At 42.2% G+C, this 18358-nt stretch overlaps 1 protein-coding gene across 1 annotated transcript in view; it reads right to left on the bottom strand.

Moving 5' to 3' along the window:
• Positions 1–345: 345 nt before the first annotated feature.
• Positions 346–18358, bottom strand: part of LOC140483673 (calcium/calmodulin-dependent protein kinase type 1-like) — a 190406-nt gene continuing 172393 nt past the window's right edge. The window contains exons 6-12 of the mRNA XM_072582040.1: positions 18002–18128; positions 15028–15103; positions 11489–11601; positions 8538–8616; positions 7766–7853; positions 6386–6524; positions 346–3563 (exon numbers count right to left, since the gene is read on the bottom strand). Of these exons, the coding sequence (XP_072438141.1) occupies positions 3451–3563; positions 6386–6524; positions 7766–7853; positions 8538–8616; positions 11489–11601; positions 15028–15103; positions 18002–18128 (735 nt within the window). The 3' untranslated portion in view covers positions 346–3450. The remainder of the gene's footprint in view (positions 3564–6385; positions 6525–7765; positions 7854–8537; positions 8617–11488; positions 11602–15027; positions 15104–18001; positions 18129–18358) is intronic.

The following is an 18358-nucleotide window of genomic DNA, read 5'->3' as shown; positions in this document are numbered from 1 at the left end:
TAGGAAAAACCTCATTCCAATCTCAGATTTCTTCTTGGAGCCTTCTTGATTTTTACAGCGGTAAATTATCCAAATAAATCATAACTTCTTTACATTACAGAAGTGAATGTAATGATGGAACCAGAAGGAATGGGAAGAAGAACTATCTTTGCCTTGTTGGCTCATTACACTACTACCTGTGACCAAAAGATGTCAGAGTACCCACTACATTGAAAAGGTTCTATAAGCTACTGAACTGTTTGCACAGGTATGCTAGTAACCAGTGGCTAACTGAAGAGTTAACTGGTTCCAACAATCACTTTGCATTTGTTTGAAACAAAGTACATAGCCAGGACAAAAATCAAATATATTTTAAAAACCAATTTTAATATGGGTAAGGAATTTAATGAAGCTCATATTACAATATCAGTTCTAAGAGTCCAAAGTTTGTTAATGAATATTTTAGTATTTGATCCGACTGCTGCTAGGATCTACAGTTCAAGTTTCAGTATTAATCAGAATCTCCAAACATCCATCTCATGCCAGCACTACACATCATGTGGGGCATTACCAAACTTCAACTTAGTTTGTTGGCTAGTTGAGGGACATTGGCCTGTTAAATAATCCAATGAACGTCAAACATTCTGAAACATTAGGACTTCCTTCAGGTAAATACTTACGGTAGCACACATTCATAGTGTGCATGACAAGTATTTAATTGTTTTCTCTTAAACTTAAGTGAGAAAAGTGTTTATTTCCATAATCATCTGATGGTTGTCTATGGTCATGAAGAATTGGTTAATGATAGATAACCAGAAAATGTAAATAGTCCATTTAAATATAAAGCAAGGGCCTCTCTCAATAACAAAATTAACATGTCACTTTCTGATGTGGGGTAACTGGACTTGGAACATTAACTCTGCTTCTGTCCCCACAGATGATACCAGACCTGAGTTTCTTCAGCATTTTCTGTTTTTGTTTGTTTTGCATTTCATCTAATTAGAGTCTTAGCAGGTTAGCGTGACACATACATAAATCTGTTTCTCAGATTTAATTCTAAACAAACTGTATTTGACATTTTTCTTTTAACGGATGGAAAATCCCTTATTCATCTTTGCTCCTGGGTACTGCGGGAAAGCAATATGGTGAAAAACATATTATTGAGGTGGGTTGATGTGTGGCTAGCGTTTTACCTGAAGTCCAACTGAGTCACAATTACAGTGTTACTGAGTGCCAACCTAGGCCTGCAAGGCTAGAGAAGCTCCTGAATTTATGGATTTTAAAACACAATTCAAATTTAAAAACAGAATCTTCCAATATTCACAGAGACTTTCTCCATTCTTAAAAACAAGCTCTTCTGCTGTAGTGAGAACTCAATTTACCCTGTTAATCCACCAAGGGGATTGAACTTGGGTTTGTTAGAATTATAAAGTTCCAAACATAAAGTGCATTGGGCTCTTTAACCTTGTGTGTACTTGTAGTTGTATTGATGTTAACAGATGGTCCCAGTGTTACTCTGACAGCGGGCTCTTCAGATCCATCAACTGAGACACATCATGGTAAGTGAATCACCATCATGGGAAATATCTGATTCACTAATTTGTAAATATTTCACAGACCAGAGGAGATAATGTCAGCAGAAGCGTTTTCCAGAAAGACTGCACTGCACTCTCCGGAAAGGTTTTGGAAGGAAAATAAGTGTCTTTGAGTAAATCGAGGAATTGAAGAAGCCATGAATGAAAACCTTCACAAAAATAGATGTCTACTTCTCTACATCTGATCCTGCTAAGACAGTAGGAAACATTAATTCCACTTACACCTCTAAATTTCTACATCTGATCCTGCTGAGAGAGTAGGAAATATTAATTCCACTTAACACCATATTGTGTGCTTGTAAGTATCAATTGGGACAGGAAGTTAAAAGAGGTTTTTTTCCCTGTGTAACTCTACGACTAATTAGCCCTTCTTGGCATTTCAAATCTGCTAGTGTGCAATTTCATCAACTGACTAGAATTAAAACTGCAGTAAATAATGTAAAAATGTTCCAGAGGCTAAGGGTCATCTAGCTTTAAGAAAGTTTTAATTGTCCTGCAAGAAAATATCAAATAATTAAAAACAAAATGGAATAAACATCACTGATGTCCAAATGTAATCTGATGAAGTTAACCTCTCCTTCATCTCTGACGTTACAAGGAGCTGATGAAAATCCAGGGGCTCAACAGCAGCCACTTACATTCTCAGTACCTTGTTCGCCATTCAGCTGAAAGTGTTTCAGCCAATCCGCACTCTTAAATGAGTAACTACTGAAGATCCACCAAGACAAAGTAAAAATGTACAAATGGTCTAATAAAAGCCACACGTTTTCTGTCTAAAATAATTCTACTGAAAAAATTCGCTGAGTTAATCAAATAGTACTGGTTGGCAAGTCTGAATAATTCCCAGAGCAGCACAATTTTATACAACTGTTTAAACAACTCCTTGCTTCGTAGTAGCCCTAGAAGCTCAACTTCAAAGCTATCCATTTATCACAAAACATTCTGGCTCTCACAGCAGAGGTTCATGAAGCATTTCAATTAAGTACAAAGTGAGGTTAATCCCATCACCATCTGGGTTTAAGATTTTAAAAAAAGATAAGGTGTGATCTCGAGACAGTCACAGATCATTTTGTGACAGTCCATATTAATTAATCTGCAAACTCAACTGACACAGGCATCCAGATGCCAATGTGAATGGGGCTTGGTCCCAATACAAGACATAATTTGAGTAAATTCATTATATGTATATACACACACACACACACACACACACAGCCTCAATATCAGGTCAAACCTGTGTGACACTTCTTATGACACTTGGACCAATCCTCTTTCGATATCAGGGATGGTGTTCAAAGTATCAGCAACATTAAAACAGCAGTAATCTATAGGATGGGTTATCATAAAAAGGAAGAGAATGCAGGGTCAAACTCATCTGGATTTCAATATTTCAATTTATTGAGCCCGTTCTTTATTGAATTTTTTTATCGACTTAAAAATATCTTAATTGGAATTTTAAAATATTTAAAATATTTAGAAACCCTGTCTCAGGCTTTCAGCTGTCACAAAGATTTGACCTCGATGTGTATTCTATACCATCACTCTGTTTTACAAGAAATTGGTTTCCAGAAATGGAATTTAAAATGCACGCCGTGATCGAGTCTTATTGCTCCTGCACGTCACTTGCACTGTTTGCTTGCCCGTAGTATGCCCACCCCTCTCACCCGGAAGCAATAATCACATCACAGGGATCAGTTCACTGGCTCAACATTCTGAGGAATGGCAAAGTTTAAGAGCATTCAGAGGGGACCCCAAGCACAAGGCTCTCGGGTAATCTGTGCTGAGAATGGAATGATTGTTACATTTAAAATAAAAACTGCTTCTGAGCCCAGGCTATGTCATGAATAACCGGTACGTTGATGGTCTCCATTTGCACTCAGACCCGGTTAGAGTAGTGGCAACTGTGAGAATGGTTGGTCAGCAAGTTTTGCTCCATTTGCACTTGAGAATGTGGCGAGGAGGGAAGAGGGCATTCATCACAGGGTGAACCTTGGAAACAAAAGCACACTGTTTCAGTCAGAAAATAGAACAGAATACAGAACAATCTCGACTATCCGAACGAGATGGGTGGGAAGTATTTTGTTCGGATAACTGATTGTCCGGATAACTGATAACATTTTTACAGGACCTTGAGATCTTGTTCAGATAATCCAAAATTTGGATAATTGATGTTCAGATAACCGAGGAGAAAGTGAGGACAGCATGATTTCTGATGAAGGGCTATGCCCTTGGATGCTGCCTGACCTGCTGTGCTTTTACAGCACCACACTCACGGTTTGGATAACTGAGGTTGTTCCGCATAACTAGAAGTAATCAGAAACAAACTATCCCAACTAAAATACAGCTTCTGTGTTCTGCAAGGACATTTGCTACATCATTAAAAATTTAAAATCAAATGTTGGTCAATAGTGCAAAATACATCTAGCCCCTGAGAAATGGAACTGCTGTTGTTGATTGCATGCCCAGATAAACAGAGCTGGTATTACTAAATGAACACTCTTCAAGGCTGAGTTAGCTACAAGAGAACCCACCTAGTGGCAGAAGTTTCAAACTTAGTAAAGATCTGGCTAGATTTGGTAATCCCATATCTGAAGCAGGCAGGTCCACAGTATTGCAAGGCATTGTTAATGCCTGACCAGCCAGTCTCATTACATCAGGTTGCCTGGCAACAATAACAGACCACTGTAGCTGAAATCCTTCTCACGCAATTCCAGATGACTCAAGGAACCAAATCCTGACAAACTAGGGCTGAGCAAACAACAGTGAGCTTACCAGTGTTCCATGCTGCTGCAATTTTTGGCAGTTAAATTCAAATGGTGCATCAACATTTTTGATTTGATTTGATATATTATTGTTACATGCACCTAGGTATAGTGAAAAGTTTTGTTTGTGTGCAACACAGGCAGATCATGTCATACAAAGTGCATAGGGGTAATATAAGAGAAGAATACTTGTTAAATACAAGTTTAATTCAGGACTTCTTTGAAAATATCATGGTTCAGGCAGTTTGGTTTCTGTTAAGCTTAAATGTAACATAGAGTTTTAGCTCTGTCCAGAACAATTGGATTTTCAAGAATAAAGTAGCGACTTTCACTTCATATATAGTGATGAAATTGAAGAGTCAATTCATATTGCCAGCACTTCCAATGCTGGAGCTAACTGGTGACACCAAACAAAAGCAGATTTTGGGCAATGTAAAGTTAAATAGCTTTGCATTTCTCTTTTTAACGTTTGAATATTCCCCCACCTGCTTTAAAATGAACAGTAGGGTAGATCGCATTTCTATCTCAGGGTTGAACACTTTTATGGTCATCAATTATTGGAGGCCTTAGGAAAGTCTGAATATTGTTCTCCCTTCCATTTTTATGCTCAGAACTCCCTGTATTCCACCAGCTGAAGGGACAAAGTGTAACTTGAATTTTGGGATATGTTCATAATCTATATTTCGTGACTCCTTCAAACTCTCCCCTTTTTCCATGGCTCATTAGGGATCTAATTTACATCCCCTCACCACGTCATAGTGTGGCTGATCATCATTACCTGTTGATACATTGATACAGCCCATGCCAAATGAAGCTGAATGAACTGCAACATTATGCTGCATTGGACAGTTTCAAGAACCTTTGAAGAAAGGACAAAAAATCCTCTGTTCTTTTCGCACTCTGCTGCCAGACATCTGAAATGGGCAAAAAAACAGAACGGGATCCACGTAAGGTAAATCCAGCTCTAAGCTTCCTCAGGGTCTTATATAGGACAAAGCCTTAGCCTCTTAAAAGGTCACTAGTGCAGGAGTGAATGAGGGATCCACAACATTGCAAGCCCCCATTATCTCAGGGGGAGAGGTCAAGTCATTTTTGATACCGTATGAAGTGCAAGAAGGGTCAGAGTACTGCTTTACCCAATCCTGGGTCCTTTGCACCAGGGATGGGGTGTGGGGCATGTCTTTCTCCACAGAAGGTTGTAAAGCAATTTACCAAAGAGAATTCCCACACTAGAATGGGTCCTCACCATAATCAGTTAAAATTCTGCCACCAGTTCTGCCTGTTGCAACTATATTGGCACTGCCGCCCAGTAGCACAACCAAATGTTCAGCATCATGAAAATAAAACAAAGAAGTGTCAAAGCTGGAACTCAAACAGAAACAAAACAGAACCTGCAAGAGAAGCTTAGAGGGTCTGGCAACATCAGTGGAGAGAAAGCAGAGTTAATGTTTTGAGCCCAGTGCCCCTTGAATGGACCCGAAATGTTGACTCTACTCTTCACTCTTCACAGATGCAGCAAGGCCTGCTGGATTTCTCCAGCAATTTTGCTCAGGAGCACGCTCAGACTCAAACTGGCCCTTATAAGACCAAATCTCCACTCAAAAAATATGGGGCGCACCTTCAAACATTCCCAAGGATATTGAAATTAAATCTGGAAAGGAGCTTTTCTTACAAAGGGAAGTCATTAACCAGCTTTATCCATCTTACCCTGTTATGGTCTGGTGGTGGAATAATTAATCCTGCCTGATTTTAACACTCTCAGCATACCCTTAGCCCAGTAGCTCTGTGGCATACATCAGTAGGTATGCACACTGACGAAGGAGGCCAGCGGTCAGAATACAAAGACCACGATTTTCCAATGGCCAAGCATTCAGAGCCATTGGTTTCTTAGTAAATTCCTGGAAGATCCAGCCTACAATAGGAAGAGGACATCAATAATAGAGGTGGATAAAGTTCATAGCCTTCACGCTTCCCAATTTGCACCCACTGCCAAAAACGTATTCAGGAAGCAGTGGAGAAGCTTAGTCCAACATCTTCACAAATCCTTACCATTTTTTGAATCTCCCCCTGGCACCAGCAGTGTCCCATGGCATGGACTGGTTGGTGTGTTCTGCACTGACCCCTCCTGACTGGTGCCCAACTGAAGTTTCCTCATGTGACGTATCACAGCTGTGGCATTAAAAGCTTGCTGTCGGAAGACAACCGAAACAATAAGGTGTTACAAATGATGGTGGCGATCGAGGATAAGTGGACAAGTGATGGAAAGATAAAGAGGAAGACACAAACATGCTGAAAAACTATATATAGGAGGGCAATGAAGAATGTACACACCCCATTGAATAAGAAAGGATTCTGTTTCATTCCATGGGTTATCATACAATCTCTACACCGTGAAAGCAGGCCAATCATTCCATCAAGTCCACACTAACCCTCCGAAGAGTATTCCACCCAGACCCAGCTACTTTATATCCCTGCAGCCCTGCATTTCCCATGGCCAATCCACCTAAGCTGCACATCTTTGGACTGAGAGAGGAAACCAAAATACCTGGATGAAACTAATGCAGACATGGGGAGAATGTGCAAACTCCACACAGACAGACAGTCGCCTGAGGCCAGAAGCAAACCTGGGTCCCTAGTGCTGTGAGGCAGCAGTCCTAACCACTGAGCCATGGAGCCTCCATGTTTCATTGTTTGTTGATGCTTCAACTTGAGCTGTTTCTCTCGGCAGTTTTTGTTAGTGCTTCTGTTCTCAGGGTCAGGACAATGAGACAGGTCTCAAGAACATGAACTTGTACCATTCACATTATTCTGAACCACACACCAGCTATCACTAGAGAGAATGGATGCATAAAGATGCAACTCAACCTTTAATTAGGTAACTTTTATTAAGCTCAGCAATTCAGTGATTCGAAGGGTGACCAGCCTCCTCCTGTGCTATACTCACTCAATGATAAACAGACTTCTTTTCATCAATCACCCCACAAAAAAATGAGTCTGAGGACAAAGACTCCATTCCCTGTCCCTAATTTACCTTCCTGAAAATCTCCCTATTCTTATCAGACTTAAGCGTTCCTCCAGCGTGGCTGGAGAGTTGTAGTTGAGTCAAAGCTTATATTCTCCATGTCTACTGCAAAACACATGCCCTGTCATGCAGAAGATAGATTTCCTGTCAGATTTCTTGTTTTTTTGAAATAGTGGATCCAAATTGCACAACTAAAGAGGAAATAAAACATGTTCCATTTAGGTTATTCATTAAATTGAAGACCTGGATATATCATTTGTGTTGCTAAACAGATAGCCTGAACGATTAGTAGCATTACCCCCAAGCTGAAAAGATAGGAGTAAATCTGTATTAGATACAGATAGAACACTGAACAATTTAATAAGATACTGTTAAAATTCTAAACAACACTGCTGTCGAGTACCTACCTTCCATTTACTTTTTGCAAAGTTCTTTTTGATTTGGGCACTGACAGACTCATGGATGTTCTTATCTAATGCAGTATCACCAGCAATCCTGCAGGATCAAAGAAAAGGTCAGTATAAGAAAATGGACAAATGGAAACTGCTATTGTATGTGATAAATAAGCTCAATTGGTATTATCCAATATAACTATACAACAGGACACACAAATACAAGATCAAGATTGAAAATGCTCCATCTGGATCATTGTCATCTGGGTCCATGCACAGGACTTTTAGATTAGATTTAGATTAGATTAGATTACTTACAGTGTGGAAACAGGCCCTTCGGCCCAACAAGTCCACACCGCCCCGTCGAAGCGTAACCCACCCATACCCCTACATCTACCCCTTACCTAACACTACGGGCAATTTAGCATGGCCAATTCACCTGACCTGCACATCTTTGGACTGTGGGAGGAAACCGGAGCACCCGGAGGAAACCCACGCAGACACGGGGAGAACGTGCAAACTCCACACAGTCAGTCGCCTGAGGCGGGAATTGAACCCGGGTCTCCGGCGCTGCGAGGCAGCAGTGCTAACCACTGTGCCACCGTGCCGACTTGTTTCAGCTATTTTTTTTAAAAATCTCCAACCCGCTACAATATTAATTAATAATTTTACATTAATTCAGGAACTCCTTGCACCAACATTCCCTGTGTTTTTTTTCTCCTGCTGCACTCTGTTTGTGAACCTTTCATCAGCACAGACAATGAATACGATTCAGTTCAAACCTTACCATGGATGCTGCAAGGCTTGGTCACAGGTATAGCGCTTGTTTGGGTCTTTTTCCATCAAATGTTGAATAAAATCCTTCGCTGAATTGAAAATAATTTTTAAAAAAAACAGTAGTTATAAGATAGCTGGAGCTTTTCATGATTGGCATCCCAGCTAAATATTCCCATGAACAACTAAGCTCACAATGTGATATGGGGCTTTCAACAGATTTCAGTCATTGCTGTCAGGGGAGATGGTGACTCAAGGATTTTCACAGGAAACAAGGGAAAGATAGGTGGATGAGTCCCTGCAGGTTACGCGTTTTTAATCGCTCAATAACTGTGAAGAACCAGTTTTGAGGAAGGGTCACTGGACTTGAAATACTAACTCTGATTTCTCTCCACGGACACTGACAGACCTGTTGAGTTTCTTCAGCAATTTCTATTTCTGTTTGTTTCAGATCTCCAGCCTCTTCAATTCTTTGTTTTTAAATGACTATATCCAGAACCTGTTGGTGTCATTACCATAAATCACACGAACATACACACTAAAATAATAGGCCATTCAGCCCCTCTAACCTGTGCTGCCATTCAATAAGACCATGACAAATTCCACATTCATACATACCCCCAATAACCTTTGATTCCCCTGCCCAACAAGAATCTATCAGCTTTGCCTTCAAAGTATTTAATGACGCATCCTCCATCATCTTCCCTTCTTCTCTGACCCACTAAGATTAAAACAGCACCCCCCCCCCCCCCCCCCCCCCTCATTTTGGGCTAAGGAAATAGGAGAACAGGAAACACACTTTCTGCCTCTACCTCGTCATGACCGTTCAGGATCTTATAAAATTCAATCGAGTCACTCCTTGCACCTCGAAACTGCAGGGAAACAAGCCCATCTGTTTCACCCGTGCTCATATGACAATCTACTTATACTAGGTGTCACTCTGAACAGCCTATAGTCCATTAAACATGGAGGCCAAAACTGCACACAGCATATGAGATGTGTTCTCACTAATGCCCTGTATAACTGAAGCATAATATCCTTACTCTTATTCTAATTCCTTTCCTAATAAAGAACAGTATCCCATTAGTCTTGATTATGTGCTGCACCAGAATAGAAACATTTTGTTACCAGACTCTGACCCACATTTTCCATATTAACACTTTCTTCCTTTATCTTATCTCTAATTTTTGTTATACCTCATCCTTCCACATTCATCCCCATGCTCCCACTATTTAGTTTAAAACACCATCTAATTCTCTAGTTATATGATTTTCAACACAGGTTGCAGCATGGTCAGGGTGTATACCATCTCCACTTTCCCCAATGGCTCGGACTAGAGGAATCTTCTCTGGCACCAGTCTTTCAACCACGTATTTATTTCTATAATTCAATGAGCCCTTTGTCAATTTGCACAAGCACAGGTAATAATCCAGAGGTAAAAACTTTAGAGCTTCTGTTTTTTAATTTCATGCCTAGTGCCTCAGACTATGCAGAACCTCCCTCCTTATTCTGTTGATGCGGTTAGTGTCTACATGGATCCGATCCCTCCCACTGCGTTCCTTGCAGCCCTGAGCAGATGTCTTGAACTCTGGCAGTGGATAGGAGACATAGCTGTACAGACTCTCACTCTTTGTTAAAGAGAACAGCAACATAGCAACAAATAGCACAAGGAATCCATGGGGAGATAACAGCTAGACATTGACATATCAGATCCAGATGGTCTGTATCGCAGGAAATACAGCTGGGGAAAACACACAAGCCTTAATTACTCAAAAAAAAACTTTGGAGAGAGGAATTATATAAAAGAGATGTACCGTGACAATTTGAATACTCTTTGTTCAATAAAGAGGAGTGAGCCAACAATTATAGGTGAATGCGTTACTTGAGTTGAATATCAATTGGGTGAGCTCATAATTAACAGCATGAAATAAACAAAACACTAATTAGTGTGGTCAGCACGGTTTTCTAATTGTCAGGCCATGTATAATTGATTTTGTTACATATCATGATTGTTCATACAGTTATTTGCAGAGCGTTAGATAAAGTTCTGCAAAAGAATACTTGTTTCCAAAATTAAAGCCTGACTATTAAAGGGAACATAGCTGTAGCTGAGTGATTCAAAGGCAGAAAACAAGGGGCACATGAAAGTGGATAGTTTTCCAGCCCACTTGCTGCAGGCATTATGTTGTGAAGGATCTGTGCTGGATCTCCTTTCTTTTAGGTGAATTGACCTCCCTGTTCACAGGATGAGTGGTGGTGGTCAGAGTGGGAAGGATGCACAGTGGGCTGAAGGGAAACAGTCTAGAGACTGTGGAGAGAGATGTCAGAGAATTGTGAACTGGGGAAAAGAATGGTGAAAGGCAATATACCCCAGGAATAAAATCAAGAGAGGTATACTGCTGCCGCGTTTCAGTTTCAAAAGGTGGGAGTGGAGGAAACAAAGTTGTTGAAAAGGCAACAAAAATTCTAGACTTCATATGGGGCCTGGAATACTGAAACAAAGGAAGTGGTGTTGAATTTGTGTCTGATATTTCCAACAACGGCACCTTCCTATTTCTGATATTGGTTAGGCCACAGTCAGAAGAGAAAGCTATTTCTAATACACCACAAAAGGAAGAATAGGCGAGATAGTGAAGAGTTAAGAATGATACCAGGAACAAGAAGTCACGATGATAAATTGAGACTTTTCAGCACTGAAAGAGAGAGGAGATCGAGCCTACAACTCTGTGAAACACTTTTCTAAGTGTCTTATCAAAGTAGTCCGGGAGCTAACATGGAGAAATACAATTGCTAGTCGATAAACACCATCGGTTCCTCTCACACTGATCATGATGGTATGTCACAGGCAGACATCTGCGAGTGCAAGTAGTTTATTGCCTTGCTTGTAAATTCAGTCCAAGACCCTCCACTGAGTGCACAACAGTAGCTGGATGTGTTCAGGATGATGTAGCGAGCAGAACCTACCTGAGTCTGAAATATCATCCCAATATGGAGAATCAAATTCATATTCGGCCTTTAGAATCTGCTCAAAGAGCTTTGCATCATTTTCATCGTAAAATGGAGGATAACCACACAACCTGAAGATGGTGAGAGGGAGAAAGCAAAAGTCAATGGGCAATCTTCAGGAAACCCTTATTGTTTCGAGCAGTAGCAACTTAAAATTAAATATTACAACTTTAATCAGCCTTTCCACTCATTGCAGCAAAATATATTAAGGTTGGTGAATGTAGAATTCACTTCTTTTTTTGGTAGTCAAGCTATGCAGCAGAGGTAAGTTTCAGGGAGTCCTTGCTTATTATTGTCCCTGTTCAGTATTGATTCACTTTAAAGTTGTTGTTGTTATTGGGGTCTGAAAGAAGCTGGAGTATTACAAGATTTGGTTTAACACTGTTTGCTAAATTATTGGTCCCAGCTGTGATATTTCGAGGGACCCACCGCCTCTGTCAGACTGGCGGCCAGTCCTTCTGCCAGCCTTCTGATTTGCAGTCTTTCCATGTACTACCTGAGCTTTATCTTGGGCATCGCTTACCCAACAGACCACAACCTAACTGTTGCAGCCTGAGTGCCACTCAACACCCTGTCTGCCACCCAATGCCACCCCAATGTCCCCAGGACCTGCCCAGACATGGCAGTGCACCAGTCACAGTGTCGTCCTCTCTTACCCAGAGGGCAGCAGACGGGACTGAACGACTCCAGGAAACCCTCAATCTGCGTCAGGCTCGGGAGGCCTCACCAGTTCCCCTGCACTATCCCACCCTTGCAGCCCTGGTCAGCAGCCCAGAGAGAGAGGGAGAAAACACCAAGCCTAGCCGTGACCCACACCTTGCTGATTGCAGCCAGCAGAGGGGTTGGCCCCAGTACGTTGGAGCTGAAGAGGACCCTGTGGATGGTGGTAGCAGGAATAATGAACTCACTAAACAAAGGCCCCAGTCAATGTCCACCTCAGATTCCACTCTCAGAAGGTCCACAACAGGCGATTCATGTGCAAATTCATTTTATTTTAACAGTTATTTAACAATAAGAATTTAATTTACTGCATGTCATCTTCTATCAGGGTCCAGTAGAATGTTTTAATGCTTTTTTTCCTGCAAAGAAAGGTCCTGTGGAACCTAACTCCCATCTTAATATTGATTCCCATTCACGTAAAGCCGCCTCACTTAAAGTTGGAATTTTCCAGAACGAAACTACAACTTTAAGTGAGAATTTCCAGGCCTACTCCACCTGTGCCACAATCCCCGAAAACATTCCCATTGGTATCAGGTTCTCATTCCAGGCAGATGAACAATTTGGAGCTAAGAGCTGAAAAATGTATTGCTGGAAAAGTGCAGCAGGTCGGGCAGCATCCAAGGAGCAGGAGAATCGACGTTTCGGGCATAAGCCCGACCTGACCTACTGTCCAACCTGCTGCGCTTTTCTAGCAACACATTTTCAGCTCTGATCTCCAGCATCTGCAGTCCTCACTTTCTTCCAATTTGCAGCTCAACCCCAGTGCAGTTTTATTTTTCTAACTGGGAACACAGAGCTTCTGAATCAACTTGGTAACTGTCCCTGACCCGTTCCTCCCTCATCCCCAACAGCTTCCCATGTGACATGTTCCCATGACAGTGCATATTGGCATCTTGACATAAGGCAACATATCTCAAAACCACAGACAATCAGTACTCACTTTAACAAGATGCCAGGTAGCTCCAGAGATTTTCGACAGTCTGCAGCAGCAGTGGTAGATGTTACATGTTTTATACTTAGTTCCCAGTGAGCATTATCCCATCTCTACATAGGTCAGGGATAGTACAGGAACAGCACACCATTTCACAATTAGGCCCTTTACTGCCTTCTGGATTCAACACAGTTCAAAAATTTCAGAATGTCATCTGTAGACCCCATTTTGTTTCCTATTTTTCGTACAGTTCAATGCAAACTGTTTTTGCTCTCAGATGCTAAGTGTCAGACGCTAGTCTGCCATTCACATCTCCAGTTCACACAGCATCTTGTTTCATTTCTAATCCTTTTGGCCCTCCACCATAAACTGTTTTATTCAGTCTCTCCAGGCCTCCCCATAATCTCAGGCCTTCCCTTTTGTACTATTCTGAAGCACAAAGGGACTTAGGAGTCCTAATGCAGGATTCTCTTAAGGTTAACAGATAGATTCAGTTGACAGTTAGGAAGACAAACACTATGTTAGCACTATATAGGAGCAGGGATCTACTGCTGAGTCTGTAAAAGGTTCTGGTCAGAACACATTTGGATTATTGTGAGTAGCTTTGGGCCCTGTATCAAACAAAGGCCTTGGAGGGAATCCAGAGGAGGGTTTTGTATGTTCCCGGGGATGAAGGGCTTGTCATATGAAAGCATGAGGGTTTTGGGTCTGTACTTGATGGAATTCAAAAGGATAAGGGTGATCTGACTGAAACTTACAGAATACTGAGAGACCTGGATAGACTTGACATGGAGACTTAACAAGACGTTTCCACTGACAGGAAAGACTAGAACCTGAGGGCATAGCCTCAGAGTGAAGGGCAACGCTTTAGAACTGAGATGAGGAGGAATTTCTTTCTCCCAGAGGGTAGTTAATCAGTGAACTTATTGCCACAGAAAATTATGGAGGTGAACTCATTAAGTGTATTGAAAACAGAGACAGGTAGGTTTGCGATTTTTGAGAAGATTTGTAGCTCAAGTTGAGGTTCAGGTTGTCAGTTTGCTCGCTGAGCTGGTAGGTTTATTAATAGGTTCTTGATTAGTAAGGTGATCAAGAGTTACAACGAGAAGGCAGGAGAGTAGGAGAACATATCAAAACATATCATCCACGATCAAATGGCAGAGCTGACTTGATGGGCCAAATGGCCTAATTCTGCTCCTTTATCTTATGGTCTAATTCCTGCATCCTTTAACTCACTTAAAACCTGTGACATTTCTAACTTTCCCCAGTTCAGGTGAAAGGTTACAGGCTTTCAGATGTTGCCAGACCTGCTGAATATTCCCAGCAACCTTTGTTTGTTTTTAACGTAAGGTTTTGAAAAACTTTTAAGATGGAAGTGATGAGAATTTGCAGTCTCTGAAGGTCACAAGAGTGCGGTATTCTCTTAGAAACCAGGGGCCAAGTCAATTAAGGCCGTTAGATTTTTTTGATAGACGAAAGGGTCAAGGATTATGGGAGACCGAGGGAGAGTGGAATGAAACCACACCAGATCAACCATGATCTTATTGAATGGAGGATCAGGCTTGAGGCATTGAACGGCCTACTCTTACCTTTAAATCCCATGTTCCTGGTTCTAGCATTCATAGCATTTTGCTTTTGGGATCAACCTTATTCAATAAGACCTTCCAGCCATCAGATCCAAGTCAATCATCCCAGTAATTTCAAGTAGATTTGACACATGGTTAAAGTCATTCAAAGAAAATTCAAATCCTAGTCTCTGCTGGATTAGTTTATTTCAAATCACAGATTTGAATTGAGAGATTCATTTGATCCTTTTCAAAATTGGATTCAGATGAAAATAACTTACAAAATATAAGAGATGACTCCTATGGACCAGCAGTCAACTGCTTTACTGTAAGGTTTCTGGGCCAAAACCTCTGGAGCTGTGGGAGAAATCAGAAAATTATGGATTAGCAGAACAGGTAACACAGCCCTCCCCTGACAGGCAGAACAGATAACACACAGTCCTCCTCTGACAGACAACAGGCAGAACAAGTAACACTGCCCTCTTCTGACAGAGGACAGGCTGAATAGGTAACACTGTCCTTCTCTGCCAGATAACAAGCAGAACGGAGCCCTGGTATAAAAAGGGCATATTGGTAGTGTTCCTAACTCTAGGTTAGGAGGCCTCAGTTCAAGTCCCATCCACTTCAGAGGTGTGCTACTGCATCCTGGAGTAGGCTGGTTAAAAAAGTATCTTCACTGACCGTAATCGAAATCTGAGCCCATTCCTTATTCAAACAACTCGCCCATCTCCATTACTGCTCAGTCTGTTTTTCTGTGTATGTCTTTCATTCACAGTGACTTATATCTTAATGTAAATCCCTGAGCATTTGCAAATAAATCATGATATAATGTAACTCCCTCACACCATTACATCTCTTCAATGAGATGAACTAATGGTCTCAGAGCACTGCAAACAATCGATAAGGCTGAAAGAAACTACAGTGTCTCGATGACCCATTCCTTGAGCTACTTTCTTAAATAGAGACCCCAGTTCAAATTGCGTCTCAAATGGTGTTAATCTTTTACAGACTGAGTTTTCGTCCATTTGATCCTTCTTTGAGTTACAAGTAAAATTCTCTCCCAACTTTTTGTTGAAGCTTCCTAGTTGGAAAATTGTCAGTCTGAAGAGGTTTTCCGTCCTCCCATGGATGCCATCCCTCTAAAAGCCACTCAGACATTCCTCTATCCCCACAGTCCCACTACACACTAACCTACCTTGGCACAATCACATTAGGTGTGGAGCCTGTATTAACATGCACCACCCAGCATTCCTGGACAGCATTTAACATCAACCTTACACTCATACTTGTGGCTTAGTTCAAAACCAGAAATGTAGCTGGAGCATTGGCTCAAACCAAACATCAGCCTCTGGTTCCACATGGATTGCAATTACCCTATTCATCCACGGAGTGTGATCTTACTGACGTTTTCATTCTGACAAATAAGACCCGAGAAGAAAACTAATTCCACAAATTCTTGGGCCACAGTCACTTACAAAGGCAAGAGATCAGGGAAAGACTCTTTTGACAGGTGAAGCAGTGGCCTAGTGGTATTATCACTGGCCTCTTGACCCAGATAACACTCTGGGGACCCAGGTTCACATCTCACCACAGCAGATTAATTCAGTAAGTATTTGGAATTAAAAGTCTAAGGATGACCATTGCCAATTAATGGGAAAACCCATTGGGTTCACTGATGTCCTTTAGGGAAGGAAGCTGCCATCCTTATCTGACCTGGTCTACCCCTGACTCCAGATGCACAACAACGTGGATGGTTCTGAACTGCCCTTATGCTGTCATAGACAGTAATATGCTCGTCCCGCAATTGAATTTAAAAAAAGCAACAATCAGCAATTAAAGCCCTTAAGTCAATTAGTGGCCACTTAAGGATCTGCCTTCTCCATTAGGTGAGGAAAGAGGTTAGAATGGGTAAACTGAGCTCAGGTAGTTCAGTCAGTACAGCACCAAATTTGGAGGGCTCTTGTAGTGCAGTGGTAGTGCCCCTACCACTGAGGTAGGAAACCAGATGGCCTTCCTCTTCCATGATCGCAACTTCCCTTCCCATGTGGTTGACGATGTCCGCCAGCGTATCTCCTCTGCTTCACACACCATCACCCTTGAACCCCATCCCTCCCATGCAACAAGGACAGAACACCCCTGGTCCTCACCTTCCACCTGCCAACCTCTACATACATCATATCATCCTCTGCCACTTCCACCACCTCCAAACGGACCCCACCACCAAAGATATACTTCCCCCCCACCCCATCAGCGTTCCGGAGAGACCATTCCTTCTGCAACTCCCTCGTCAGGTCCACACTCCCCACCCCACACCACCGCCCCACTCCTGGCACCTTTCCCTGCCACTGCAGGAAATAGAAAACCTGTATCCACACCACTCCCCTCACCTCCATCCAAGACCTCAAGGGATCCTTCCACATCCATCAGAAATTTACCTGTACCTCTACCAATGTCATCTATTGCATCCGTTGCACCTGGTGTGGTCTCCTGTACATCGGGGAGACAGGACACCTACTTGTCGATTGTTTCAGACAACATCTCTGGGATACCTGCATCTACCAACCCAACCGCACTGTGGCTGAGCACTTCAACTCCCCATCCCATCAAGGACATGCAGTGCTGGGCCTCCTGCCAAAACTGTTACCACCTGACGCCTGGAGGAAGAATGCCTCATATTCTGCCTTTGGACCCTGCAACCACACGGGATCAATGTGGATTTCAACAGCTTCCTCATTCCTCCCCTCCCACATTATCCCAGTCCCAAGCCTCCAACTCAGCACCACCCTCCAGACCTGTCCATCACTACCCCCCTCTGACCTATCACCTTCTCCCTCATCTTCATCCACCAATCACTTTCTCAGCTACCTTCCCCCCAACCCAATCCCCCTCCCCTCTCCCATTTATCCCTCAGCGCCAGCCCACAAGCCTCATTCCTGATGAAGGGCTTATGCCCGAAACATTGATTCTCCTGCTCCTCGGATGCTGCCTGACCTGTTGTGCTTTCCCAGCAACATACTCTCAAGCCTGGGTTCAAGTCCCACTTACTCCCGAGGTGGCTAATAGTGTCTATGAACAAACAAAATCTAGAATGAGAAACAATGATCTCAGTCAGGCACAGTTTTCCGATTCAGGTGAGAGAACTCTGAAAGCAACACCTCTGATCATTTCTCAGGGACAAATGTAATGTTGACATTAGTGAATGAGTAAATCACTGCAGCATATTCAGTATGGTCTGCAGTGGTTGTGTGGACTTACCCACATACCCTGGGGTACCACACGCTGTGGACATCACACTTCCAGTGCCCTCAATTTTCGACAGGCCAAAGTCACTGATCATTATTTTGGAATCTTCATCAACGCTGTAGTACAGCAGGTTCTCAGGCTACAGGGTTAAATGCAACAAAACATTCACTGAAAGCCACAGAGTCTTTCTGCAGAGTGAGACACAGTGCAGAGCATATGCACAGACGACATTGGCAAACATTAAAAAGTAGAAGGTCTGAGCAAAGTATTCAAAATCAGGAGGGACGTGGTCACAGTAGATGGGGAGAAACTATTCCCGCTCATGAAGGGATTGAGAGTGTGAGGGAGTAGATGTAAAGTCATAGGCGA

Source organism: Chiloscyllium punctatum, chromosome 12, assembly GCF_047496795.1.
Source record: "Chiloscyllium punctatum isolate Juve2018m chromosome 12, sChiPun1.3, whole genome shotgun sequence".
NCBI classification, from domain to species: Eukaryota; Metazoa; Chordata; class Chondrichthyes; order Orectolobiformes; family Hemiscylliidae; genus Chiloscyllium; species Chiloscyllium punctatum.
The sequence above is the reverse complement of the archived record's forward strand: the minus strand, read 5'-3'. Positions and strand labels throughout refer to the sequence as shown.